This window comes from Muntiacus reevesi, chromosome 2 (genome assembly GCF_963930625.1).
Source record: "Muntiacus reevesi chromosome 2, mMunRee1.1, whole genome shotgun sequence".
In the NCBI taxonomy this organism is placed as follows: Eukaryota; Metazoa; Chordata; class Mammalia; order Artiodactyla; family Cervidae; genus Muntiacus; species Muntiacus reevesi.
Genome location: NC_089250.1, coordinates 30,835,972 through 30,863,638, shown reverse-complemented (window position 1 = coordinate 30,863,638; position 27,667 = coordinate 30,835,972). Strand labels below are relative to the sequence as shown.

The window sequence follows — 27,667 nt, the reverse complement described above, 5'->3', positions numbered from 1 at the left end:
GTGAGAGTGTTATAAATCTTTGCAGTGTAAAAATACTCTAATTGGAGTAGGAAAGGAAAGTGAGACTCAAAAACTATGTCTATTCTTTGAAAGATAAATGAAGCTGTAGATTTTTAGGACATTATTTCATGTTGTTGTCAGGAGCTCAGCTGAGCTGTCAGGGATCAAGAGTAGCTGATTAAAGCAACAGGGCAACAGTGAAAGAGTGAAGCCTTAATTACTTGCTGTAGAGAAAATGTCTATGCCCTGCCCCTGTTCTGTTTCCCTAGGGTACAGCACCCTGCTGTGAAGTTGAGTGGATCAGCAGACTTGGGAGTCAGCTAACAGTTGAGGGAGCCCCTGGTATTGGGGGAGAGAGTGCAATTTGCTGGGTATTGTCATAGCAAGAGAAGTATCTTCAAGGGCTTCTCCTCCTCCCAGAAGGAGGCCTTGGCAGAAATAGATGACGGCTGAAGAGGACTCTGTACCCACAGATAGAGAGACCTTGGAATGCAAATATGTGAAGAGCATGATCTTCCAAGGGGCCTGAGACCTTGCACTTGCTCTCAGAGACTGCCAGGCACTGGCCTTGCTCCAAGTCTGGAGTGGGGAGGATGATTTTCCCCAGCACCTGCTGCGTGAGGCCTTTGACATGGCCTGGGGTCAGGCCTGAAAAGTGCATGTAGGTTTTTAACCAAGAATAGGACAGTTACAAAGATAATTAGTAATAAACTAAAATCTGATATTTATCTAGATAGGAGATGGAAAATTACTAGTTACTGCAGTATAAACATGTGAGCTGAAAACTTGCTGGATTTGTTCATTGTTGTGTTCCCAGACATATCACAGTGCTTAACGTATTATAGATACTCTGAAATATTGGTGGGTTAGATTATGAACATTGGCTAATGAACTACATATTGTGCCTAAAAAATGGGAGAATGCCAGGCATAACAGGTATTTCAGAACTGATATAAGGTAAGATCTGTCTAAAGGCAAAAAGTATTTATGAGTCATAGAAAATTACTTTATAATGGGGATTAATACAATGATCAGGGAAGTTCTGTTCTTGAACAAAACATGTAATTTTGAACAGATTATTCATGAACAAAACATCAGAGTTCATAGGGCAGAAAATAGTATGAAATATCCACTCAGTAAGATTTTATTAAAGATTTACCATGTGCCACAATATTTTAGTTCTCTTTAGATTAGCAATAAATTCACTAAAACAGTCAAAAGTTGTTGTTTACTAATCTACCAAGTTCTTCCTAAAGCTTAAATGAAAATTAAGTGAAGAATGACCAGGAAGCTTTTTGAGAAGAGAAGTAATAAAACAAGTAGTGTGACAGAGTTGCTTATCAACACTCGATAAATGAAGTAAGCACATGAAGTTGATCTAATGTTTTCTGAAAGCAAGGATTTTTTTTTAACTTGAATGCTCTGGTTATGAGAAAAGAATAGATTTCCATTAGTGTTATTATAAAATATCAAATTATTAAAGTTAATCCATGAATCTCTGTAACTACTTTCTTGAATCCTGTCACATACACTGACCTAGATTGCTAAGTTAAAGATAGTTGTGAATGGTTTAATTGAGTGACTATGTTTTGCATAACTGCTCTGTCATTTGAGTTGTGCTATTAAAAAAATCACCCTTTCCAAAAATCCTTTAAAATTGTAATTTTGTATGTCTAATCGGAGGTATTGGAGGTATTAACTGCTTACTTCTTTTAGATTCTAGTTGGGATGCTCCTAATGTTAAAAGTTGTTGCTTGATTTTTATTTTAATTTTAGGAATTAGGCTTTAATCAGTCTACGGTCAGTTGTGAAGTCAATAAGTTGCTTTTCTTAATAGCCCTGTGCTAGCTAGCTGTGTAACTTAAGTACCTGTGATAACGGTACTGCTCTGCCCCAGGTTTCTGACACACTGTTGAGTGTGTGATTTTCAGATTGTTTTCTTTAGAGCTCTGGGTTCTAGAGGTGCTTTGGGGACTTTTATTTAATTTTCATTTCGTTTTGCATATACATCTTAAACTACTTTTAGAAGCCTGTGATTTAAAAACAATAGACATGTACATTCAAACTTTTAATACACTAGAGACAACTGATGTGTTCAACAAATTAACTCTTTTCAGAACTCAGAATAAAGCTTTTCCCACTTTTTTCATGAACTGGAACTTCTTAGAAATGTGTTGTAATTAGGAATGTTGGGATTCTGGGCTTGTTGTTTTAAAATTTCTGGCTAAGAGTATATGCTAACAGAGCCTAATGAGAATTGGCCAAACCCATGATTTGTATTTCTCTGTATTTGTCTTCTGATACTGTATATAAAGGAGCAAAACAGTACATCTTAAAACTATTTAGCCCAGTAGGCATTGTTTTGGTTAATCTTGTTTTATAGAACCTCAAAAGATTATAAGGTTCTTTGACTACACACAACTGTAAAACAGTATGCAGATATCTGAAAGTGGGACCCTTTTCTGTTTGGTGATATACTGATAGACAGACAGGAGACAAGTGGTGACTGGTCTATACGTCACATTTTCTAAATAAATAATATTAATAGAAAGGTGTTAATAATTCTCCAGATCTTTTGCTGAAATTAATTATGGAATAAAGTTCTCCATGTTTGATTCCTGAAATCACAGCAGTCTTAATTAGACTTGAGGTATCATAGAGACATGAAATGCTTAGGATCTAACTTTCCAGCTCTGCTTGGGCTGGTCCTGGGGTTTGGGGAAGTCATTTAATCTATTATAGCTTCGGCTTACTGCTCTACTTCCTTCACAAAATCACTTTGGAATGTTAGTTTAACTGAAGTTTGTTTAAAAAGTATTAAGTGTTTTATAAACTTTTAAGTGTTATAAATAAGCTGTCACAATTTCTGATATATTTAGTTGTAATTAGTTAGCTTGTTTCCTTTTTCCCCCTTCTACGCATGTTTTTATATTCTTTCCCCCCCAAACATTCATTCCTTAGGGCATTACACTAGAAGAGTTTGACAGATTATCTTTCAATATGATTTTAATGAGCCCACCCTGTCAGCCCTTCACAAGGTATGTATAATACATATTTCTCTGTTAGGAAGAATACTTTTGAAAGCCTCATTAAATAAAAAATACTGTAATTTCAAGCACAGACACTATAAAGCCCATTCGCTGCATTTCCCTAGTCGTGAAATTTTTCATACGTAATTCTCTTTCTCTATTCACATTTATAAGTCAGCATTAATCATGAGGAAAAGAGTAATTAACTGACAGATGAGCACAGTGATTTGGTCATAGTCATTGTAGGTATGGCGAGACTATGTGGTACTTCTTTAATACCTACTGAAGATAAAATATTTATTTCTGACCCAAATTACCTTGAATTATTTAAGTTAATCAGCATTCAGGAATATCTTCTTAAGACTGATTAATCAAAGTCATATTTTTCATAATAAATATTCAAGTCCTAAATTACTTAACTGTAAAATGTTAAAACTAGTTAAGAATGCATCTGTGAATTTTGTATTTCTCAAAATTGATACGTATACTTAATCATACATAAAATTTATAAAATAGCTTTTTTAAAGCTATGTTCCAATTCAGTTTCTTCTTATAAGGTATTTATTTGACTATGTATTTCAGGGAATTATATTTTAGATAAAATCTTGACTAATCTATCTTCATTTAGATATTTTTAACAATAATATTTTTAATTAAATAATAATGATAATAATGACAACCATCCAAATGTCTTACTAGATTTTGCCATTTAATTCAACAAGCTTATGGGATGTGCATTAGTATACTGTCTTTTTATAGGTGAGCAGGTGAGACATAGAAAGTTTAAGTAACTCTTTCAAGGTCATACAATTATAAAATATAAGGGCCAGGATTCATCAATTATTTTATATCATTCCATTTAAACACATAATGCAATTTTAAGTTTAGTAAAAATTCAAATTTAAATAAATATCCTGCTCATGCTTAATATCCACCCAGGTTTTGATTTATTTCAAGTTTTCTAGGAAATTAATTCCTTAAGGATTTATTGTGCCCCTACATTAGAGGTATTGTTTTTAATGCTGCAGTTCTGTTACAGAACTTACAGACTGACAAATATTAATAATTACGACCTTGTAATGTGATTTAAGGGGATAATAAATGAATGCTGAAACTGCCATGAGAACATAGAGGAGAAAAGGTGTTATATTGCTGCGTATCAGGAAGGAGGAATTCTTTCGGAGGTGATACTGGAACTGTGTCTGAAAGCAGATTGGGAATTTATCAAGGAAGGATGACGTTCCAAAAACTCCTTTGTGTAGAATCAAGCCTTTCCGTTCTACATAAAAATAGTCCTGAGCTATGAAAGGGTGTGGCTTTTTTGATTGCCATGAGTGGGAGGCTCAGAGCAGAGTACAGCCCCAGCACTGTGATGCCTCAGATGTCCCTGCAATGGGGCCCATGTCTTCCCTATGATACCATTCTCACTCTGTATCAGCCCATATCCAGCTGCTAATGGCCGCAGAGTCTGATTCTGCAGCACAATCATCACTTGGAACTCTCAGAGGAAAGGGACTAAATGAGAAGAAACCAAGGTTTCTGAGGAATCTGTTCAAGTCCACTCTCCCATTTGAGCCTCAGATCGACTGATGATTTTGGTCCTGCTATCAGGCATGAGGAGCTGATAAGTGAAGTCAAGTAATTTAAGACTTTGAAGCTAATATGTGACAAAGTCTTAAATCCTAATCCTCTGTTGTTATAATTCATGCCCAATCTAGTCTTCCTTTCTGCTTGGTTCTTGATCATATTGAATGTTACTTATAAGATCTAATTGCTGATCCAAATACCACCTTTTCACATGACCTATTTTGACCTAGTTAGTCTAACCAAGTTGCAACACCTTTGTGTAGAATCAAGCCTTCACCTTTATTGCCTCCCGTGTACACTGAACAAGATTGTCCTGATCTTACCTACTATCTTGGTCTACTTGGATGTGATTAGTTATCACTGCCATTGACTCTTTTTTTTTTTCTTTTTTTTTTTTTTTTCATTTATTTTTATTAGTTGGAGGCTAATTACTTTACAATATTGTAGTGGTTTTTGTCATACATTAAGTTGAATTAACCATGGATTTACATGTATTCCCCATCCCGATCCCCCCTCCCACTTCCCCCTCTACCCGCTTCCTCTGGGTCTTCCCAGTGCACCAGGCCCGAGCACTTGTCTCATGCATCCAACCTGGGCTGGTGATCTGTTTCACCATAGATAACATACATGTTTCGATGCTGTTCTCTTGAAACATCCCACCCTCACCTTCTCCCACAGAGTCCAAAAGTCTGTTTTGTACATCTGTGTCTCTTTTTCTGTTTTGCATATAGGGTTATTGTTACCATCTTTCTAAATTCCATATATATGTGTTAGTATACTGTAATGGTCTTTATCTTTCTGGCTTACTTCACTCTGTATAATGAGCTCCAGTTTCATCCATCTCATTAGAACTGATTCAAATGAATTCTTTTTAATGACTGAGTAATATTCCGTGGTGTATATATGTACCACAGCTTCCTTATCCATTCGTTTGCTGATGGGCATCTAGGTTGCTTCCATGTCCTGGCTATTATAAACAGTGCTGTGATGAACACTGGGGTGCACGTGTCTCTTTCAGATCTGGTTTCCTCGGTGTGTATGCCCAGAAGTGGGATTGCTGGGTCATACTGCCATTGTCTGTTATGTTGCCACCATGCCCAATCAGCTCACATCTCTGAACTTCTTTTGTTTCCCCTGGGGCAGAGCAAAGGTGTCACCAGCCAATTGTATGTGTGTGTGTTTCCTACACAAGTTGATTTTAAGAGGATAATTGTTTTTAATTCTTCATTGACTTCATATTCTTCTTTGCCTCATATAAGTTATTTGGGCATATTATTTTTTTATAAGTACTACATTTACTAGACAGACAAAGCTTTTTTTGTTTTAATTACATGAATAAATATGTTTTGTTCTTTATAGTAACAGAGATGATTATATTTTTTGTGAGGACCAACTAATTGTAGTTCTCTGTTTTGCCTTTTTAAAAGTGACTTGATATCTTTATGTAAGATTCTTGAACTTATTTTCTTATTCCTTTCAGAATTGGCCTGCAAGGTGATGTGACTGATCCAAGGACAAATAGCTTCTTATATATTCTAGACATTCTCCCAAGGTAAAAACTTAGATTCCTGTACAAGCTTACCATAAGTGTAAAACTTTGCATCTCGAGGAATGTGATGTTTATCATTTTATAGAGATTAGCAGCTTCTACAGATACTATACATGCCATTTATCTTCTGCCATGACTGATAGAGCAACTGCAAATGTTTGTTAGCACTACAGTGCTGCTCAAGTGAGTGACAGGGTGTTACAGCCTAATAGCTGAATTCTATTGCCTCTGCTCACAGGATTAGTGCAGATGATGCTAGTGTTAGTGAATGCTGTTGCCCATGGCCTGGAAAATTGCACTGCTCACCCTAGAAGCTGCCATTCCACGTAAACGTCAGCCCTTTGAACTGCCATTCTGTGTAGTTCAAAGCTCTGTGCAGTCCTGTGTTTTCACTTAAACTTCAGTGGAAATTAACATTTCAAATGTTAACCTTATCATGTTTATGGGGGAAAGGGTTAAAATATGTCATCTCCATCCTTTATAAAATTCTTTTCTAAAATCAGTTTGAACAGTTACCTCATATTTCTCACAAGTAAGGATTTTCTTTGCTTCTTACTTCATAGTATTAAGATGTTTGGAATTCTATTTTGTTTTTTTGTTTGTTTGTTTTTGTTTTAGATTACAAAAATTACCGAAGTATATTCTTTTAGAAAATGTTAAAGGTTTTGAAGTATCTTCTACAAGGTAAGAAATGTATTTCTCTTGTGTTCATCTTAGAGTTGGTATATTATATAATAAGAGCTGTTGTGAAATAAAGATCTGAAAAATAAATGTGTACACTCTAACATTTTAGATATGTTATGTAGTTTATCATTAATGTAGTTTTTGAAGAGTAATGTGAAATATCACAAGGTTAGAGTCAGCTGATTCTCTCACATTTTGATATGTTTGAATTTTTCCAGAATGAGTAATGCGCATGGTATTTCTCAATTTTAGCTGCTTAAGTTGGTGTCCATTTCATTAGAAGTAGGAATGTTTTCAGTAAGAATTAGTCCTCTTGACAGGCATTTTCTGTCCTGTTGGATTGAAGAAGCAAGCCCTGTGTCAGGGCCCTTTCAGATGGTTGCCCCACTGGAGAAAATGCAACCAATTAAGTCTTTGATTCACCTGCTGTCTGTGATAGTGTTCCCCTATCTGATTGGCTACAGACATAGCTTCATTCTGATAATGAATTTACCATCAGTGGATTAGCAATTTTTTATTTATAATACTGATTATCTCTTTTTTTGAGAAATGTAATTTCTCAAGTATTGGACTTAAGACCTAGGATTTTTCTCTTTCTAAACAAGTTGAGTGGAGGTACAGTTTTCACATAAAATGAAGTTTTATATGTAATATTTTATATAAGAACCACATTTCAAATGATAGAGTGAAAGCTTTCTTTCCTTTTGTCTTTTCAGAGATCTGTTAATACAAACAATAGAAAATTGTGGCTTTCAGTACCAAGAATTTCTATTGTCTCCAACCTCTGTAAGTACCACAATTAGAAACTTAAATAAATTTTCCCAAAGGGAATGTGATTCAATAAAAAGAATGGATCCATTTTGAATAACATTATAGGCAAATCTTAAAATTAGCTCAGACATGATTCCTTCTGTATCTGAATTTTATAGCTATATGTGAATTTAATTTTTTTATGATTATTGTACTATCAATAATGAATGTAAGAAAGTCTATATATCTTCTTACCTGGAAAATATAAAATGACAGTGACTCATAGACATATGATTCATCTGATTCCACATTTGTTTCACTCAAATAAAGGTACAAAGTGACAGTTTAAAAGGTTTAAGAATTTGCTGCAGGAAATCAATCAATGTAATAAACCACATTAACAAATTGAAAGGTAAAAACCATATGATTATCTCAATAGATGCAGAAAAAGCCTTTGACAAAATTCAACATCCGTTTATGATTAAAACTCTCCAGAAAGCAGGAATAGAAGGAACATACCTCAACATAATAAAAGCTATATATGACAAACCCACAGCAAGCATTACCCTCAATGGTGAAAAATTGAAAGCATTTCCCCTAAAATCAGGAACAAGACAAGGATGCCTACTCTCACCACTACTATTCAACATAGTTTTGGAAGTTTTGGCCACAGCAATCAGAGCAGAAAAAGAAGTAAAAGAGATCCAGATAGGAAAAGAAGTGAAACTCTCTCTCTTTGCAGATGACATGATCCTCCACATAGAAAACCCTAAAGACTCTACCAGAAAATTACTAGAGCTAATCAATGAATATAGTAAAGTTACAGGATATAAAATTAACACACAGAAATCACTTGCATTCCTATACACTAACAATGAGAAAACAGAGAAATTAATGAAACAATACCATTCACCATTGCAACAAAAAGAATAAAATACTTAGGAGTATATCTACCTAAAGAAACAAAACCTATACATAGAAAACTATAAAACACTGATGAAAGAAATCAAAGAAGACACAAACAGATGGAGAAATATACCGTGTTCATGGATTGGAAGAATCAATATTGTCAAAATGACTATACTACCCAAAGCAATCTATAGATTCAATGCAGTCCCTATCAAGCTACCAGCAGTATTCTTCACAGAACTAGAACAAATAATTTCACAATTTGTATGGAAATACAAAAAACCTCGAGTAACCAAAGTAATCTTGAGAAAGAAGAATGGAACTGGAGGAATCAACCTGCCTGACTTCAGGTTTTACTACAAAGCCACAGTCATCAAGACAGTATGGTACTCGCACAAAGACAGAAATATAGATCAATGGAACAGAATAGAAAGCCCAGAGATAAATCCACAAACCTATGGACATCTTATCTTCAACAAAGGAGACAAGGATATACAATGGAAAAAAGACAACCTCTTTAACAAGTGGTGCTGGGAAAACTGGTCAACCACTTGTAAAAGAATGAAACTAGAACACTTTCTAACACCATACACAAAAATAAACTCAAAATGGATTAAAGATCTAAATGTAAGACCAGAAACTATAAAACTCCTAGAGGAGAACATAAGCAAAACACTCTCCGACATAAATCACAGCAGGATCCTCTATGACCCACCTCCCAGATTATTGGAAATAAAAGCAAAAATAAACAAATGGGACCTAATGAAATTTAAAAGCTTTTGCACAACAAAGGAAACTATAAGCAAGGTGAAAAGACAGCCCTCGGAATGGGAGAAAATAATAGCAAACGAAGCAACAGACAAAGGATTAATCTCAAAAATATACAAGCAACTCCTGCAGCTCAATTCCAGAAAAATAAATGACCCAATCAAAAAATGGGCCAAAGAACTAAACAGACATTTCTCCAAAGAAGACATACAGATGGCTAACAAACACATGAAGAGATACTCAACATCACTCATTCTCAGAGAAATGCAAATCAAAACCACAATGAGGTACCATTACATGCCAGTCAGGATGGCTGCTATCCAAAAGTCTAAAGCAATAAATGCTGGAGAGGGTGTGGAGAAAAGGGAACCCTCTTACACTGTTGGTGGGAATGCAAACTAGTACAGCCACTATGAAGAACAGTGTGGAGATTTCTTTAAAAACTGGAAATAGAACTGCCATATGACCCAGCAATCCCACTTCTGGGCATACACACCGAGGAAACCAGATCTGAAAGAGACACGTGCACCCCAGTGTTCATCACAGCACTGTTTATAATAGCCAGGACATGGAAGCAACCTAGATGCTCATCAGCAGATGAATGGATAAGGAAGCTGTGGTACATATACACCGTGGAATATTACTCAGTCATTAAAAAGGATTCATTGGAATCAGTTCTAATGAGATGGATGAAACTGGAGCCCATTATACAGAGTGAAGTAAGCCAGAAAGATAAAGACCAATACAGTATACTAATGCACATATATGGAATTTAGAAAGATGATAATGATAACCCTATATGCAAAACAGAAAAAGAGACACAGATGTGCGGAACGGACTTTTGGACTCTGTGGGAGAAGGCAAGGGTGGGATGTTTTGAGAGAACAGCATCGAAGCTTGTATATTATCAAGGGTGAAACAGATCACCAGCTCAGATTGGATGCATGAGACAAGTGCTCGGGACTGGTGCACTGGGAAGACCCAGAGGAATGGGGTGGAGAGGGAGGTGGGAGGGGGGATCAGAATGGGGAATACATGTAAATCCATGGCTGATTCATGTCAATGTATGACCAAAACCACTACAATATTGTAAAGTAATTAGCCTCCAACTAATAAAAACAAATGGAAAAAAATAATTAAAAAAAAAAAAAGAATTTGTGCAGGGAAGTCTTCCGCAAATTAATAATGGAATTTTGTCTGATGTAAACTAATGTACAGTGTATGAGTTTTTTTTTTTTCACTAGATGCTAACAGTTGGTATAGATCACTTTGATTTCCCATAGCAACTACCTGTTCTGCTTCACTTTCAGCTTGGCATTCCAAATTCAAGATTACGGTACTTCCTTATTGCAAAGCTTCAGCCAGAGCCTTTCCCTTTTCAGGCCCCTGGTCAGGTATTATTATTATTGTTGTTGTTCTCATCATCATCATCATTATTTATCTGTTGTAAGTAGGTCTCAGTCTGCTTATTTATTTTCTGGAACTACTGATGGAGGTTTGTGTGTCCTCTCATGACTGTAATAAAGATCATGCATTCAGTCTGTCTTCCAAGCCTTTTGCCCCTCCTTATGTTGTTTAGTCCCTGAGTCATGCCTGACTCTTTGCGACTCCATGGACTGTAGCCTGCCAGAATCCTCTGTCCATGGGATTTCTCAGGCAGGATTACTGGAGCGGGTTGCCATTTCCTTTCTCAAGGGATCTTCCCGACCCAGGAACTGAACCTGCGTCTCATGTCCCCTGCATTTGCAGGTGGATTCTTTATCACAAAGCCACCAGGGAAGCCCTCCCATTCCTGCTATGACTGCTTTAATTGCTTGAAATAAAACCGGAAGCATTTCTTTCATCATTACAAAAAATAAGTTGAAAGTAAAAAATTACCATTACTGCTGTTTTCATGGTCGGAAGAGAAATTATTGGGGGGAAATGAGCCCCCCAATAATTTCTCTTCTGACCATTGATTCTTTTGCGTCAATTATTTTTCTCCCTCAAAAGAAGCTATAGACTACTGTTGATAAAAATTCAGTATACTGTCTTAAAAATGGCTCGAGTGTTTTCACACGTCGGTTGCATTTTCTTTGAAATCTATGCTGTTTAGCCTTAACTGATTAAAATATGGTAATGATTAGTACAAGCTAGGATGAAATGCACAATTGCTATGGCTAGACTCTTATTATGCTAGCAATTTTGTATGCTTCTGCTGAAAATTGTTGTGGATAACAGAGTTTCAGTGGTTCAGTGAAGCTCTCTGTAATCATCACAGGTAAGAACTTAAAAGTCATGTCCTACTAACAGGGGTTCAGTAGTATCATTTGAATCCCCCTATAACACAATACCAGTTTTATGCTTCCCTGATGGCTCAGTGGGTAAAGAATCTGCCTGCAATGCAGGAGACACAGAAGACATGGGTTTGATCCCTGGGTCAGGAAGATCCCCTGGAATAGGAATTATCAACCCTCTATTCTTGCCTGAAAAATTCCATGGACAGAGAAGCCCAGTGGACTACAGTCCAAAGGGTCACAAAGAGTTGGACAGTACTGAGTGACTACACACACGTGTATTATATTATGGGGCTTCCCAGGTGGCATTAGTGATAAAGAACCCTCCTGCCAATGCAGGCGATGGAAGACACGCCTGTATTATATTATACAATAGCAATGTGTCTCCCTTTCAATGTGGATAGTTCCAAAAACAATGTATAAAGGATATTAACAAAGATTTCATCATTAAAAATTCCTGAAACTGTTTTATCCTTCTCAAAATAGGACTTTATACAAGGTTACCTGTTTTGTAGGAACAAGTTTTTCCTGTGGGGCTCAGGAATAGAAATAACCTTTCAGGGCAAAGAGTGCTTATCATTTTTAATAACTAATTTTCCTTTAGATCATGGGTATATTTTAGTGTTTTTTTTTTTTTTTTAAATGAAGGGGAATGGCAAGCTTTGATTCAAAATACATTTTCTGGAAATGTTCCTGTTGCTTTCTCAACTTCTTTTCCAAATATGATGTCGTTTGTATATTCAACCTGCTTCCTATTATTTTGTTGAATGGTTTTATTACTAGATAAAGCAGTAATTTCATAAAATAAATTATCTATAGACTGATGGCCTATCATTATATGATGAAAAACTTGTAGTAGCTTATATAAATTACTAGTAAACCTCAATGTCTATCTGTTTAATGACAGCTCAGTAAAAGCTAAAGAATTTTTTTTTGCATGATGTTGACTGGATATTATTAATTCATCTTTTATTTTTAAGAAGGCTTTTGACAATTTGTATATTTTTATTTAATGCCAGGTACTGATGGAGTTCCCCAAAACGGAATCTGAACATCCCCCTAAATATGCAGTAAATGCAGAAAAGAAAACTGAAGAAAAGAAAATTGAACCAAATATTAGCTTTGACAGCAGCACACAGTGTTCTGGAAAAGAGGCCATTCTTTTTAAGCTTGAAACTGCAGGAGAAATTGACAGGAAACAGCAACAGGACAGCAATCTCTCTGTGCGAATGCTGAAAGATTTTCTTGAAGATGACATTGACAAGCATTCATTCTTTTTACCACCAAAGTCACTACTGCGATATGCTCTTTTGTTAGACATTGTTAAACCCACTTCCAGAAGATCCACCTGCTTTACAAAAGGGTAAGTTTTAAAGAGTCTCTACTCAGGACATATCCAAAGTAACCAAGTTTTCATAACTATTGTTTCTTTTATTTCTTCTGGAAACAGGGAGCATTTTATAAAATGTTTCTGCTAGAATGTGTTTGTTTTTTTTCCCTCCCTTAATTGCCGGCTTTGGTGTTCCAATAGAACGCACAAGTAAAAACTGCTTCTGGCAGAACATCATGTGCGCAGCCCACGGAAGCGCTGTGAAAGGCCAGGCCATTGTTTGGGGACCTTCGAAGGAGCTTAATTACCCTCAGTGGAAACATACCCGCAGTGAAAACATGGTCTCTGTAGATGGCAAATTGCTAATTCTTTACCACCTTTCTTTTTATGATACCTCAAAAATTTCTGTCCACTTTCATAATCAATGTACAAGAAGAAATTAAAATTTAATATCAAGAAATAAGATTGAATAATCTGGAGCACATTAGAACACTTTAAATTTTCTTTAGTTTTTGGGTAAGTATTATATTCTCATGGTTCAAAATTCAAAAGGAACTGAGATTGTGTAAGACTCCTTTCCTCTCTGCCTCTTGTTCATCCAATTTCCTTCCCTACATGCAACTGATGATTTCAGTTTACTGTCTGATCTTCCAGGGTATCTAAATATACATGTATAGTTTTACCCCCTTCTTTAAGTAAATTGTAGCATATTATAATCATTATTATGTGCCCATTTTTTTTTACCATTCAATGTAATTTGGGTATTATTGCCTAAGAATTTTGCTATGCTCATGGTATAGGTATATCATAATTTATTTTACTGCACAGTTAGGGGATATAGCCTTTGGCTTATTTCTCAAGTGTTAATGAATGTGTTTTTCAAGTTTCTTTTTAAACCTAGAAAGAAGGGGAAATAAAACCCTTGGAGAAGAATTTGTAAAAGATCCCTGCCTCTTCTTTGTTCATACTACTCGAACTTATTTGATAGGTAGTTTTATGATTTAAACATTCAAACCTTCTCTCTTTACTTGAGAGCTAGTTGTCTTGACACTCTGCCCCTGAGATAATCGTACGAGTCTTATCCTGATTTTCTATACTCTGCCCTTGTACTTCTAGGGGAATAAATTTATTGCTTTTTCCATCACCTTAAAAGACTTCAGTCAGCTGTTGTCTGTTTCCAAGTCTGATAGGTTCTCTTTGGGACTCTCATAAAACAGGACTTATCAATTTTGTAATTAAAAAAAAAAACCTTGAAATTCTTTTATAATTATAAAAATTGTATAAAAGAAGCTTTAATGTGAAAATCTATTTTAGTGTAGATAATATAAGCAGGCACACACATGATATATAAGAAAACAGCTTTTCTCTGATGTGACTTTCTTTAATTTATATTTTAAATTCATCTGTTAGGAAAAAATGATAAAGTATCACACAGCCAGTCGGGCAGTGATCTTACTATAAGAAATATTACTAATATCTTGTATTTCTATAGTGTTTTGTATTTTTAATATAGTTTTTTAAAACAATAGTCTGACTGTTGCAGGATAAATAGTTAAAACATATGGTGTTAGAGTAGGAGGTAGATACATGTTTCATGAGCTTGAGTCTGTCCTGGGCTGGAGAGAATAGGGTTTTGGGTTCATGAGAAGCAATGATGGTTCAAGCATCTGAAGAAAAATAGCTACTATTCATTTTCACCTTCATAACATTTGGTCTAATATGGCAGGGATGCTAGTACTGAATAGTATTTGGATATAAAAGTTGTAATTAATGCATACTTCCTGTGCATTTCAATGTGATGAACATTTAAAAACTGACATTTTATAAAAATGACAATAATGTATAATGCAAATAGTATTTACACAACAAAAAACTTTGTCAAGTTTAGTGTCTGAGAAGCTTAAATACGATCTTAAGTCTTTCACCTATTTTTTTAATTGCAAAGCATATTTATGTGATATTCAGAATATTTCAGAAAGACGTAGCTATGTAAAATTGATTCATTCAAGAAATATTTAAGAAGTCTATCATTAACAAGCAGATGTTACAAAATATTTCTGTTAATTTTTCAGTTATGGACGCTACATAGAAGGGACAGGCTCTGTGTTGCAGACGACAGAGGATGTGCAGGTACTGCACTAAAATATTTTGAAAATATTTTTAAATAAAATTTTATTTACTACTTAAAATTTGAGAATGTTAAAAGAATTTTACATATTCAGTTGGAATGAATATGTGTGTAATAATTATTTACTATAGAATAAGTCTTTTTCTTGTTGCTAGGTATGGGTATATGTACAAAAAGTGTTTTATATTTTTACTTTTTTTTCTTACCTTTTACCCTTCTTTTTATACTCCATAAAGGGTAATTTGAAATGCAGAGTACAATAGTTAATGTTCTCTAAGATTACACACAAATATTAATATTAGAGCCTTCTTTTGGAGCACATATTATAAAAATGCCTTTTAGGGAAAAATAAATCTGTTTTAGCAAGGCTGTTAATACTTCAATTGCAAATTCTTTGTGGTGTCATGGTTGAATACAAACTTGATGTAAGTTTTATATACTTCTGAATAGTTCTGTAGTGAAATCACATTATTTTCTTTTATGCTGATTTAAACTCTTTAACTGTTAATAAAATTTACCCATGGTAAAAACCGTATCAGAGGCAAACAAATGTCAGAATTTGAGAAATCATATTTATTAAATATATTTTATCACTTTAAGAAAATGTCTTAATTTGATAACATTGGTCATAAACTGTAGACATTCTGATGACTGTTTGCATTGTAAAACTGACTTACTGGTTGACCAAGTTCCTTTCACTGTTTTTCTCTTATATTATATTGTTATTTATTTATTATTTATATTCTTATGAGTTAATTTTTGAGAGACCGAAAATGACAGATACATTGAAAGTATCCTGATCTGTTCAACATCAAGCTTTTGTTTGTTTTCAGAGTTTATCTTACCCTTGGAGAGCCAATTATACAATTCATTGCACAGACTTTTTACCCTGGGCTTCTGTGTGTTATGGTGGACTGTGTGTTCATCATTTTTAAACGGCCTCACAGCAGATGATATTATCTTAACAAGTTAATTGCATTCTATTAATTATTTATTACTTATTAGTTATCATGGATGTTCTCCTACAGATTGAGCATATTTACAAATCGCTTACTGGTTTGTCACAAGAAGAAAAGATAACGAGATTGTCAATGCTTCAACTTCGATTTTTCACTCCTAAAGAAATAGCAAATCTCCTTGGATTTCCTCCAGAGTTTGGTATGTGGGATACATGTGAACCCCAGCTTTCATTTATTAATGGTCTCCGAACGCATTAGGGACTCCTATGTGAGTTATGAATAAACCCTTACCCAGACAGAGGTGGAGAACACTTCCTCTCCTGATTGTGCCATTTTGACATCTTCCTTCTCTCCTGTTTCTGCTTTTTTCCCACAACCTGCCATTCCCTTCAGACTCAATTCTCCTCCTTTTACTCCAGTAATGATTCCAGGTGCTTTGCAGAAACAGAAAGGCCAAATCAGCAATTCCTCAACTTTCCCCACAGATGGTTGTTAATAGCATCTCTTTCTCAAATTTATTTTTTGCTTCTAGGAGTCCTGTTCATATAACCACACACTAGCTGTTGTGAAAGAATGCTTAGAATTGTCTTAAAAAAAAAAATTAAAAGATAATTAAGGAATTTATTTTTGCGTGTGTGTAGTGGGAGGTATGTTATTTCTGTTTCTTCTCCTACGAGGTATGTTCTTATCAATTAGACACCTTTTTCCTTCCCTACAAGGTTTAAGTGGAAAAAAGAGAAAGTGGAGAGGTGCTCTAGGAAGGAGCTTTCCTAGTGGAAATTAAGGGTGACTTGGGAGCACAGATCCCAGAATTGACACCAAATTAGAGAGTCTGAAGATGGAATCTCAAGAACAAAAATGAACATACGGTTCCAGACTTAGGAGGATGAAGCCCTGATGCCTTTTGTCATTGAAGAAGGCCAGGGATTGTTATATTAGGAGACTGGATGTAGTGCCTTTGCCTCTTAGAGCAACTGCCTCTTCCTGATCCTGCTTCCTTGGCACAGGGGCTTTCACTCTGTGGGGCCATTGGTTTCCTAGGCAGAGGGAGGTGAGGGGTGTCCCTCGCACCTAGCTCATGAGAAGAGAGAGACAAATCTCCCTCACATTTCCTCACAAGGAAGAAATGTGGTTTTGATAACTTACTGGGAGCTTGACTACAGAAAAGCCAAGCTCTGCTAAATCTAATCTTGTAATATTATTACAGTACTATTCTTGAAGAACATCATGGGTTAAGGAGATCATGTTTTAAAATTAAATAATTAAACTTGAGGTTTGGAATGCATCTTTTTTTTGCTTTGAGAACAAACTCCAATAGAATTTGACTACCTTCTTGGTAATTGATTCTCCAAGCAGAGTCACCGGGTTTATTTTGTCCTCTCTGACTTTTTCTTGGTGATCTCATTCAGTTTGAACTATCTCAGGGAATGTTATTTAAGAAAACATAGACTTCCCTTGTCTTAGTTTATGTCACAAAGTGAATGAGAACATCATCAAACAAAGAAGTAAGAATTGCACTCAGAAATTTATTTCCCAGTCTATTGTCCTGGTTACTTTTTTTCTTTCATTTTTAGGATGAGTCATCAAAGGTACTTTCCATAGTACTATAGAGAGAAAAGAGATTTACTGTCTAATAGCAACTAAGTTCTAAGTTTTAGTTCAGTGTTTATTTTTTCAAGCAGTAGTAGTCACTTTGGTAATAGTGAAATTTAGCACAGACCCCAGAGTCAGACAGACCATGAATTTTAGCCCTACCTAAGTCACTTTCTGCCTTGTTTTTATCTATAAAATGGGGGTAATTACAGTCCTGACTTTATAGGGTTGTTGTGACAGGTAAGTGAATTAACATATGTAACATGTTTGCAAACTATCTGATACCTAATACGAAATTTGTGCTTTTTTATTTTATTTTATTTTATTTTTTCAGTTCTACCACTTTATTGCTACCAACCCATCTCCCTCCACCCTCGTGCACACATGCTTAGTCATATAACCCCATGGACTGCAGCCTGCCAGGCTCCTCTGTCCATGGACTTTTCCAGGCAAGAATACTGGAGTGGGTTGCCATTTCCTTCTCCAACTTTTATATTTTAAATGATAAATGTTACAGCCTTTATTTCATAAACACTTTTTTCTCAGTATTTAAAGATATAAATAGGGTAAAATAGGATTTTTGAAAGTTCCCTGAAAATATATAATACATGTGAGAAAACCTTATTTATTTGTTTATGGCTGCCCTGGGTCTTCGGTGCTACACAGACTTTCTTTAGTTGTGAGGAGGGGCTATTCTCTAGTTGCAGTGGGCAGGCTTCTCATTATGGTGACTTCTCTTGTTGGGGGCTTGGGCTCTAGGATGCTCAGGCTTCAGTAGTTGGGGTGCATGTGCTCAGTTGACCTGCGGCATGTGGAATCTTCCCAGACCAGGAGCTGAACCTATGTTCTCTGCATTGGTAAATTGCTTAAACCTTCTTTTAAAATGCGTGGTAGATGTGTATAGTCAGTCAAACCCTACAGTCACCAGCGAGCAGCACTGTGACAGGCCTGTCCTTCACCTGGGCCTCTGACATCATTAATCCTGGGTCCAGAATGGGCATTCTTGGAGCTACTTGTCCACGGTAGTGATGGATTTGCATTGATCCTCCTGCACATGTTGTCCTGTTTCTCTTTGTGGCCAGTGGCCTGCATTCATGAGATAGCAGGCTTTGTAGGAGACTGACACTAACCTTCACTTACTGAATAATTGCTGCTATCTTGACTTTCTAAATTCTAGGTTTCTTTGTTTTGGAGAGGATTATTATTTTTAAGGTACCTAAGTTTTTTAAAAGTCATCTTTTAACTTTAAAAAATATGTAATTTTTTTTCCATAAACAAATTTAGATTTTAGTACCTATATATGAAAGACATACACGTATATATTGCATGTGTATATATGTATGTGTCTTATATATATAGGATTTTTAAAAATATTTATTTTAATTGGAGGATAATTACTTTACAATACTGTGATGGCTTTTGCCATACATCAGTATGAATCAGCCGTAGAAATACATGTGTTCCCTCCATTTACAAATCTTGCTTGTTTTCAGAGGTGTCTTCCCCATTGATACAATCTTGATATCACAAAGGACTATCCCTGGGATAGTCTTAAAGTTTGTTTGTAGGTAGATTTCTACCTCTGGTTACTTTGAAGTAAATAACTTCTGAGATGACTAATGTTCTTGCCTAAGACATTATCTTTGTGATAGGAATTATATGACTGGGCTCCATTGCAATGATAGTTTTATTATGGTAATCACTCTTATTTTATTGCAGGTAATGTAATGTCTAGTGTTGATGAAGCAACTTTATTAAGTTTTGAAATTTTTAAAAAATAAATTTATTTATGTATTTATTTTTGGCTGAGCTGGGTCTTTGTTGCTGTACTGGCCTTTCTTTAGTTGCGACAAGCAGGGGCTACTCTCTAGTTGCAGTGCACAAGCTTCTCATTGCAGTGGCTTCTCTTGTTGGGAGCACCACCTCTTGGGTGTGAGGGCTTCAGTAGTCGCAGCTCCTGGGCTCTAGAGCACAGGCTCAATAGTTGCACACGGGAGCTTAGTTGCTTTGCAGCATGTGGAATCTTGCCGGATCAGGGATTAAACGCTTGTCTCCTGCGCTGGCAAGTGGATTCTTTACCACTGGACCACCACAGAAGCCCAATTTTTGCTTTTGTAATGCTCTTTAATTACTTCCTTTATTAGCTGATTGCTTTCTTAATTGCTATGTCAAAGGATTCTGAATGTGGAATTCTGAGATCGTAACTAAGATTCTAGTGTCCACTCTTGGACAGTCTCTTATGGTGGTATGCACAAGGTTTTGTTCCAGCAAAAATAGTATCTGCAAGGGATTTCATTTTGAAAAAGAATGTAGCAAAAAGAACTTCAGTATGAAAATTTCAGTTTGTAGAAGCAGAATATAAAGGACTTGTATCCAGAATATATTGCTAAAAAGAAGTCTCATGACTCAACAATAAAAAGAAAAATAATCCAGTTTAAAAGTGGGCAAAGGATTTCAATAGACATTTCTCCAAAGAAAATAAATGCATGGTCAATAAGCCCATGAAAAGATGTTCAACATCACTGGATATTAGGGAAAGGTAAATGAAAAGCACAGTATGATACCACTTCACAAAAAGACAGATAATAACAGTGTTGACAAGTTGTGGAGAAATCAGATCCCTGTACACTACTGGTGGGAATATAAAGTGGTACAACTGCCTTAGAAAGCATTCTGGCAGTTCCTCGGATGTTAGACATAGAGTCACGGTATAACCCTGCAGTTTCCCTTGTGGCTTAGCTGGTAAAGAATCCGCCTGCAATGTGGGAGACCTGGGTTGGATCTCTAGGTTATGAAGATCCCCTGGAGAAGGGAAAGGCAACCCACTCCAGTGTTCTGGCCTGCAGAATTCCATGGACTGTATAATCCATGGGGTCGCAAAGAGTAGGTCAGACACGACTGAGCGACTTGCACTTTCTCTTTCCTGCAGTCTCACCCCTAGGTATATATCTAAGAGAATTGAAAAAAAAAACTTACATGTGCATACATATGTCCATGTCCATAACAGCAATGTTTATAATAATAAAAAAGTAGGGAAAAACCCAAATACCTACCAATGCTGCTTCTGCTGCTAAGTCGCTTCAGTTGTGTCCTGTCAATGAATGGATGGCTAAATTAAATATGGTATATCCATATGATAGAATATTATTCAGACATGGAGAGGAATGAACTATTAGTACATGTTATAACATGAATAAACCTTGGATCAGCTGATTTTTTCTGATAATGCTTGAAGTTTGAGTTCCACTATATTTTATAGTTGTATACAGTACATATAATATTGTGAATACATAATGTTATTAATAAGTACTAAGATAAATATTAAACATAGAATACTTTGCTTTTTTTTTCACTTTCTATTTTTTTTTACCACACCTCATGGCATGCTGGATCTTATTAATAGTTTCCCCAACCAGGGACCACTATGCCTTTACCAAAGAATATATCCTTTTATCTCTGAAAGTTAATATTTCAAATGATTGTATTATAAATCATTATCTCTCTTTTCTAGGATTTCCTGAGATGACAACTGTCAAACAGCGTTATCGTCTACTTGGAAATAGTCTCAACGTGCATGTTGTAGCTACACTAATCAAAATCCTATGTGACTAATTTTTTAAATAACTCTGATGGAGGGTCACAGTTTTCTATCATATCTAGATAGTAATTTTGAAGTTCTTTTTTGAATTCATTTTGACAGATTTTGACTAAATTATCTTCCTCTTTAATAAGAAGTTTGGGTTGGTCAGGAAAATGCCATTTTGTTTCCTTAAATTTATATTACTGTGTTTTGTAAGGTGAAACTTATTGTTATGCTTCAGGAGAATATATTTTCATATGAAAGTAGTAAATATATATGTTAAATACTCCCTTTATGATATTATGGTATAGACAAGTTTAGAAACATTAGAATTTTATTGTCTACATGAATATCTTATAAAGTATTATAAAATAGTATATAAACTTGAGATACTATATGTTTGTGTATGTTACTTAAAGTTGCTTTCAGTTCAGTCGCTCAGTCATCTCTGACTCTTTGCAACCCCGTGGACTGCAGCACTCCAGGCTTCCCTGTCCATCACCAACTCCCGGAGCTTGCTCAGACTCATGTCCGTTGAGTTGGTGATGCCATCCAACCATCTCATCCTTTGTCGTCCCCTTCTCCTCCCACCTTCAATCTTTTCCAGCATCAGGGTCTTTTCTAGTGAGTTTCTCACATCAGGTTGCCAAAGTATTGGAGTTTCAGTTTCAGCATCAGTCCTTCCAATGTGTATTTAGGACTGATTTCCTGTAGGATTGACTGGTTTGATCTCCTTGCAGTACAAGGGACTCTCAAGAGTTCTCTAGCACCACAGTTCAAAAGCATCGATTCTTCAGCGCTCAGCTTTCTTTATAGTCCAACTCTCACATCCACATGTGACTACTGGAAAAAACACAGCTTTGACTAGACGGACCTTTATTGGCAAAGTAATGTCTCTGCGTTTTAATATGCTGTCTAGGTTAATTGTAGCATTTCTTCCAAGGAGTAAAGTGTCTTTTAATTTCATGGCTGCAGTCACCATCTGCAGTGATTTTGGAGCCCAAGAAAATAAAGTCTGTCACTGTTTCCATTGTTCCCCTATCAATTTGCCTTGAAGTAATGGGACCGGATGCCATGATCTTAGTTTTCTGAATGTTGAGTTTTAAGCCACATTTTTCACTGTCCTCTTTCACTTTCATCAAGAGGCTCTTTAATTCTTCTTTGCTTGCTTTAAGAATCTGTCATTTTACTTTAAGATGATTCATCCTATTTCTAAAATGATGATTCTAGCCTGTGTAAAATATTGAATAATTTTACTTAATTTTGATTTTTTAAACATTATTTTATATAAACAAATGTGTACAATATTTTAGAATAAATTGTCATCACTCACCTTTTGCAACAGTCTGGAAAAAATGTCAGAAATAATAATCCTAAACTATTGATTACCTTTCCATCAGTATGCCATACTGACGAAAAATTTAGGTACACATTATCTAATTATCTTTAATTATGCTTCCTTCTGAAAGACAAAATTCACCGTCCCTTTAATGGCAACCCACTCCAGTATTGTTGCCTGGAGAATCCCATGGACAGAGGAGCCTGGTGGGCTACAGTCCACGGTATCACAAAGAGTTGGACACGACTGAGCGACTTCTCTTGCACCTTTAGTTTGCTGTTTTCAGAGCTTGCTTTTGCCTTTTATGTACATTTTACCACAATTAAAAAAGGCATAACTTTTAACCTTCTCTGTCTCTCCCTTTCCATTCTTGGGTTTAGGGCTCTAATCCGACTAAATCTTGCATCATAAATTCTGTGATTTTGATTTTAGTAATAAAAGCAAGTGACTGATAGAAATGAAAAGAAATAAGATGAGATATTTATTCTTAAAAAACAATCTTCCGGATGTGTAAAAATTGAAACCCTCTGTATTACTGATGGGCATGTAAAGTAGTGCAGCCTCTATAGAGGATGACAATTCCTTTAAAAAAATTAAACATAGAATTACCCATATAAGAAAGCTCTTCCACTTATAGGTTTATACCCCAAAGAATTGAAAGCTGGCACTCAAATATTTGTATGCCAGTGTTCATTGTAGCCTTATTCATGATATTCAGCTATACACAGGAAGGAAATTCTGATACATTACATCATGGATGAACCTTGAAGACATTTTATTCAGTGAAATAAACCAGACACAAAAGGACAAAGTCTGTATAATTTCACTTGTATGAGGTATGTACAAGAATCAAGTTCACAGAGATGTCTTTATCAGGGCTCAGGGGACCAGAGAAATGGGTGTTAGTGTTTAATGGATGTGGAGGCTCTGGGGAAGTGAGAGTGTTCTGGAGATGGAGAATGGTACAACAGTATGAATGCATGACAGTATGAAGTACTTAATGCCGCTGACTTGCATACTTGAGAATTGTTTAAATGGCAAATTTTATGTGCATTTTCCCACTCCAGTGTTCAAGCCTGGAGAATTCCATGGACTATAGTCCACCGGGTTGCAAAGAGCCGGACACGACTGAGTGACTTTCACTTTCACTTTCATGTGCATTTTGCTACAGTTAAAAAAGGCATTCTCCATAACTAGTTTTTCAGAGGACTCATAGATAAATATAGGTCTAAGGGAACTGTAGGCCAGTGCATGTTTATGTCAGCTGTCACTGTCTACATTTTGTGTATGTGTTTAAAGATAAAACTTAGTACCAGTCTCATAAACAACAGTATACATATCTGAAACCACTTTGGCACACTTTCACTAGGCTTTGGTCACTGATGCAAAGATCCTTACCAATAGGAAGGTTCAGAGTTTACTGTGATTATGCTGTAATTATAGTGTCCTTTGCCCCATTGTGCAATGGTGCACAGTCTGTGTTAAGTTACAGTGCACCAGGAATAAACACATAAAAGCTCTGTGCAGACTTGTGCTTACAAACTAGGGGATAAAACATAGCTTTGTGAAAAAATATTGACATACATCCATAGGCAGATGGTGACTTTTACCTTTAAGTTAGAACTGAAAGTACAGTGGCATGCACAAAACTCATAAAAATTGAAAGTGCTAGTCTCTCAGTCAAGTTCAACTTGACTCTGTCCATGGAATCTTTCAGGCAGGAACACTGGAGTGGGTAGCCATTCCCTTCTCCAGGGATCTTCCCAACCCCAGGGATCAAACCCAGGTCTTCTGCATTGCAGACAGATTCTTTACAGTCTGAGCCACTGGTGAGTATCATTATTTACTAGTATCTATTTACTAGACTATCATTTAATTAGCATATACACATGTATAATTTAGAATTTGTCATTTTATTGAATGCCCACTATATGTTATTGATAATAAATATGCATAAAATTTGCCTTGGAAATTCTGATATTCAGACTTAGTGTAAACTTACTCAATAGTTTGGAAAATATAGGCTCTCCTTTTAAAAAGAACTATGTGTAATTAAATCTCTGCCATTTCTAACAGGAAATGGATTTTTTGTTCTCCGCTTTACATCAGGCATGCTCTTTTAAATGACTATTTATTACCTGCCTCAAATTTTTAGTAAGTTCTCCACACTCAAATATAATGCATGGGATAAATAATATAAACAGAATGAATCATATTGGGAAGCGATTTTGAAGAGGAGTTAGGTAGTCATAGGAGAAGGAGCTTGAGAATCCCTGCTGGTAGACAGTGGAGCCGGATGATGGCTGGTACTGAGGGATCGGCTGACCCTTTTCGGTTCAGAAGCCCCTGGACATTGTGCTCTGGCATTAAATCAGACCTGCACAGCAGGCACTGCCTTGCGCCTAAGAGTGAGAGAATGCCTCTGACCAACAGCCAGTTTACTTTCCCCTCACAAGACAGAGCCTTTTAAAGAGACAAAACCAGGAGTTGAAATTGTGGAAGCTGAGAGACTATCTCTCACTTTTTTTTTTTTTTTTTTTTTTGAGATACTGAGTAGGATTCCTTACCCTAAAATCACAGTCTGTCTTTTGTTCCAACCTCAAACTAGTTGGAGTCAGCAGTTATTAAATCTGAGGCTTTGAGGGTAGAGGAATGACGCTAAAGACAAATGAAACTGGTTTGATTCTAGCTCTTACAATCCAGAATAAAGTAGCGGCTGCCGTTCGTTCGAGCCAACCTCAACCATGTACTAAAGGATGCCTTCTGCAAGCCAGCTGCCTCGTCTGCCTGCAAACTAAAGTGGGTCTGGTTTCTTTTTGTTTGTTTGTTTTGATAACTTTATCATTTAAAATAAAAAATTAGAATTAACAGCTTCCCAGATAAGCCAAGATAACACAATAAGACTCTATCTTTAAGCCCATATTGACAGCGAAAGAATATTTTCCTGAGTTAGTTATGTTATTGAAAAGAAGGGTAACTTTTCATAATTTTGTGTTCAGCTTAAATCTATGATTATTTGAGGCCACCAATTGCAAACTATCTTACTATTAGCTTTGACCCTTCAGCTTTCAACAGTTAGTTCTCTTACAGCCTGTGATTGAACTAGTTATATAGTTTATCAAGACAGCCTTTGAACCTCCTTGTACTGAAATCTCTTCTCAGCTTCTGATGTCAAAATGTGCTGCATACACCATTCAATTACCTTCTTAGCATGCATCTTTTTTGACCTGCCTCTATTCTGACTATCTCTTTCTCCTTTCATTATACTCACCAGGATGCCTACTTATGCCTATAATGTTTCACTTGGCAAAGTTTCTTTGCCTGTTTTATTAAAGAACAGTAAGAAACCTACCTTCTTCAACTTTAAATTATACTGGTCACTCTTTCTGCACCATTTTTCCTCTCCTGTTATTATTTTACCTTGTTACTAAAAGTTTAAACTTCATGTTTTTTTTTTAATCCATTTTTCTAACCTACCTCCTTGACTTCTAAGGATATTTTACACTAAGATACTTACATTCTTCAAAATCTTACACAGCCTTGGCTCAAACTATTTTGTCCTGATTTTTGAGTTTATTCCTTTTTAAATGTATTTGTTCAACAAATATGAACACATGCAAAGAACTTTTTTCGCTTCTTATTTCTCATGTTCTCAAATAAATTTGTTATATATTTACTGTAGGTTCTGAGTCTTACTTTCAGTTATATCCAACACTTATAACTCTCCCTCGGCTATACCATATTTGATTCTTATTGCTCCCAAAATCTTATTTTTCTACAAATCTGAATTTAGACAGAAATGTACACGCACCCAAAGAAAGATAGGAAGTTACTTTTCTCATAGAACTCTTCTTTGTAGCCCTAAAATGTTCTCATTTATTTGCTTGTACATACTATGGTTTCATTGTTTACTTCAAGTATTTGCTCTATATTTTATTTTGTTTGTATATTTGTTCATATCAGGGCAGATTTAAATTGTAACAGTCTAAATATGGAGCATGTTTATTTAGCAAAGTTAGCTCTATAATTGGATGAGATCACCTGAACAGTCTAAAGAGAGGAGAGAGGTTTGGAACTGAACTTGTATCTGTTTCCGAAGATACAGTCTTCAGATCTCTCTACCCAGCACTGTCCAAGTCATTTTTTGTAAGAGATCTCACCCTTTCACCTTTTTTGTCCATAACACCCAGAAAATATAATTTTTATTGAAATAGTTGCTGTTTTGTTTACTTAGCTAGTTAGGAAATGAACACAAGTTCAGTTAATTTTACACACACATGAAAGGATTGAAAATACCTAATGGAATGTGATACTTCTTGTGAACTAGATGTAAGCTGAGTTTGTTGTTTGAGAGCTCATCCTATGAATGAATAGACAATAAGCTGGATGGTTGGCTATGATTTGAATTGGTTTAAAATGAAAAAATATTCCATGATTTAGAGAATGTAAACTTCCAGGAAGATGAGGATTTAATTTTCTTTTACTGCTGCCTTCCCAATGACTCTGACAGTACCTGGCACAACTCAGTAAAAATTTGTAAATGAGTGAATATAGTCACCATACTGGATTGATATAGAAGATGCCTAAGGCTATCATACTGTGGAATTTAAAGTGTCTTTAAATCACTTTAATTTGTGTTACTGCTACTTCCTCTATTAACAGAGGAATAGCCAAGAAAGAAATACTCTTTGGCATACATGATTTAAAAAATAATTCTAGGGTAGAACTTGTGCTTTTGGCCTTTGGGGAAGTTGTGCAGATATAAATTTTTTAAAATATTGTATTCTGAGTTGTCTGTAAAGGAGGGAGACTCATCCCTCCTTGTTCCTCCACACTAAGTATGATTATCAATTTTCTATGTATATGATTATGAAATAATGTAAGAGACATCAGAAAGAAAACTCTGCAAGGTATAAAGAAGAAAATAAGCCAGCTAAGTACTCTCCACACTGGAGGGGGAACATAGCTACAGGATGTCTTACCACCTCCCAGCAGAAGAAGGTAACTCAGTCTTGGTGTTTCCTGACCACCAAGCTAGCAACATACAGAAGCCCAGGATGGAACAGGAGTCCTGCCAACGCCACCAGGTGAGTCTGATAGAAACCTTAAGGGCAGCGTATAGGGGTCCCCACTGGCAAGTTCCAGGGGAAGCACTGTTTTCCTGCCGAGCCTGAGATTCCTTTCAC

General features: G+C 35.8%; 1 protein-coding gene across 6 annotated transcripts in view; it reads left to right on the top strand.

Moving 5' to 3' along the window:
* TRDMT1 (tRNA aspartic acid methyltransferase 1) overlaps nucleotides 1-24,392 on the top strand; it is a 93,989-nt gene extending 69,597 nt beyond the window's left edge. For 5 of the 6 annotated variants that reach the window (XM_065921180.1, XM_065921176.1, XM_065921178.1 and 2 more), the window contains 9 exons: nucleotides 2,962-3,038; nucleotides 6,097-6,168; nucleotides 6,784-6,849; nucleotides 7,566-7,635; nucleotides 10,587-10,670; nucleotides 12,572-12,915; nucleotides 14,955-15,012; nucleotides 16,039-16,168; nucleotides 17,897-18,078. In XM_065921180.1, coding sequence (XP_065777252.1) covers nucleotides 3,001-3,038; nucleotides 6,097-6,168; nucleotides 6,784-6,849; nucleotides 7,566-7,635; nucleotides 10,587-10,670; nucleotides 12,572-12,915; nucleotides 14,955-15,012; nucleotides 16,039-16,168; nucleotides 17,897-18,063 — 1,029 coding nt within the window. In that variant the 5' untranslated portion in view covers nucleotides 2,962-3,000 and the 3' untranslated portion in view covers nucleotides 18,064-18,078. Of the gene's footprint in view, nucleotides 1-2,961; nucleotides 3,039-6,096; nucleotides 6,169-6,783; nucleotides 6,850-7,565; nucleotides 7,636-10,586; nucleotides 10,671-12,571; nucleotides 12,916-14,954; nucleotides 15,013-16,038; nucleotides 16,169-17,896; nucleotides 18,079-21,073 lie in introns of those variants that run through there. The other variant, XM_065921177.1, reaches the window with a different exon arrangement.
* Nucleotides 24,393-27,667: the final 3,275 nt, after the last annotated feature.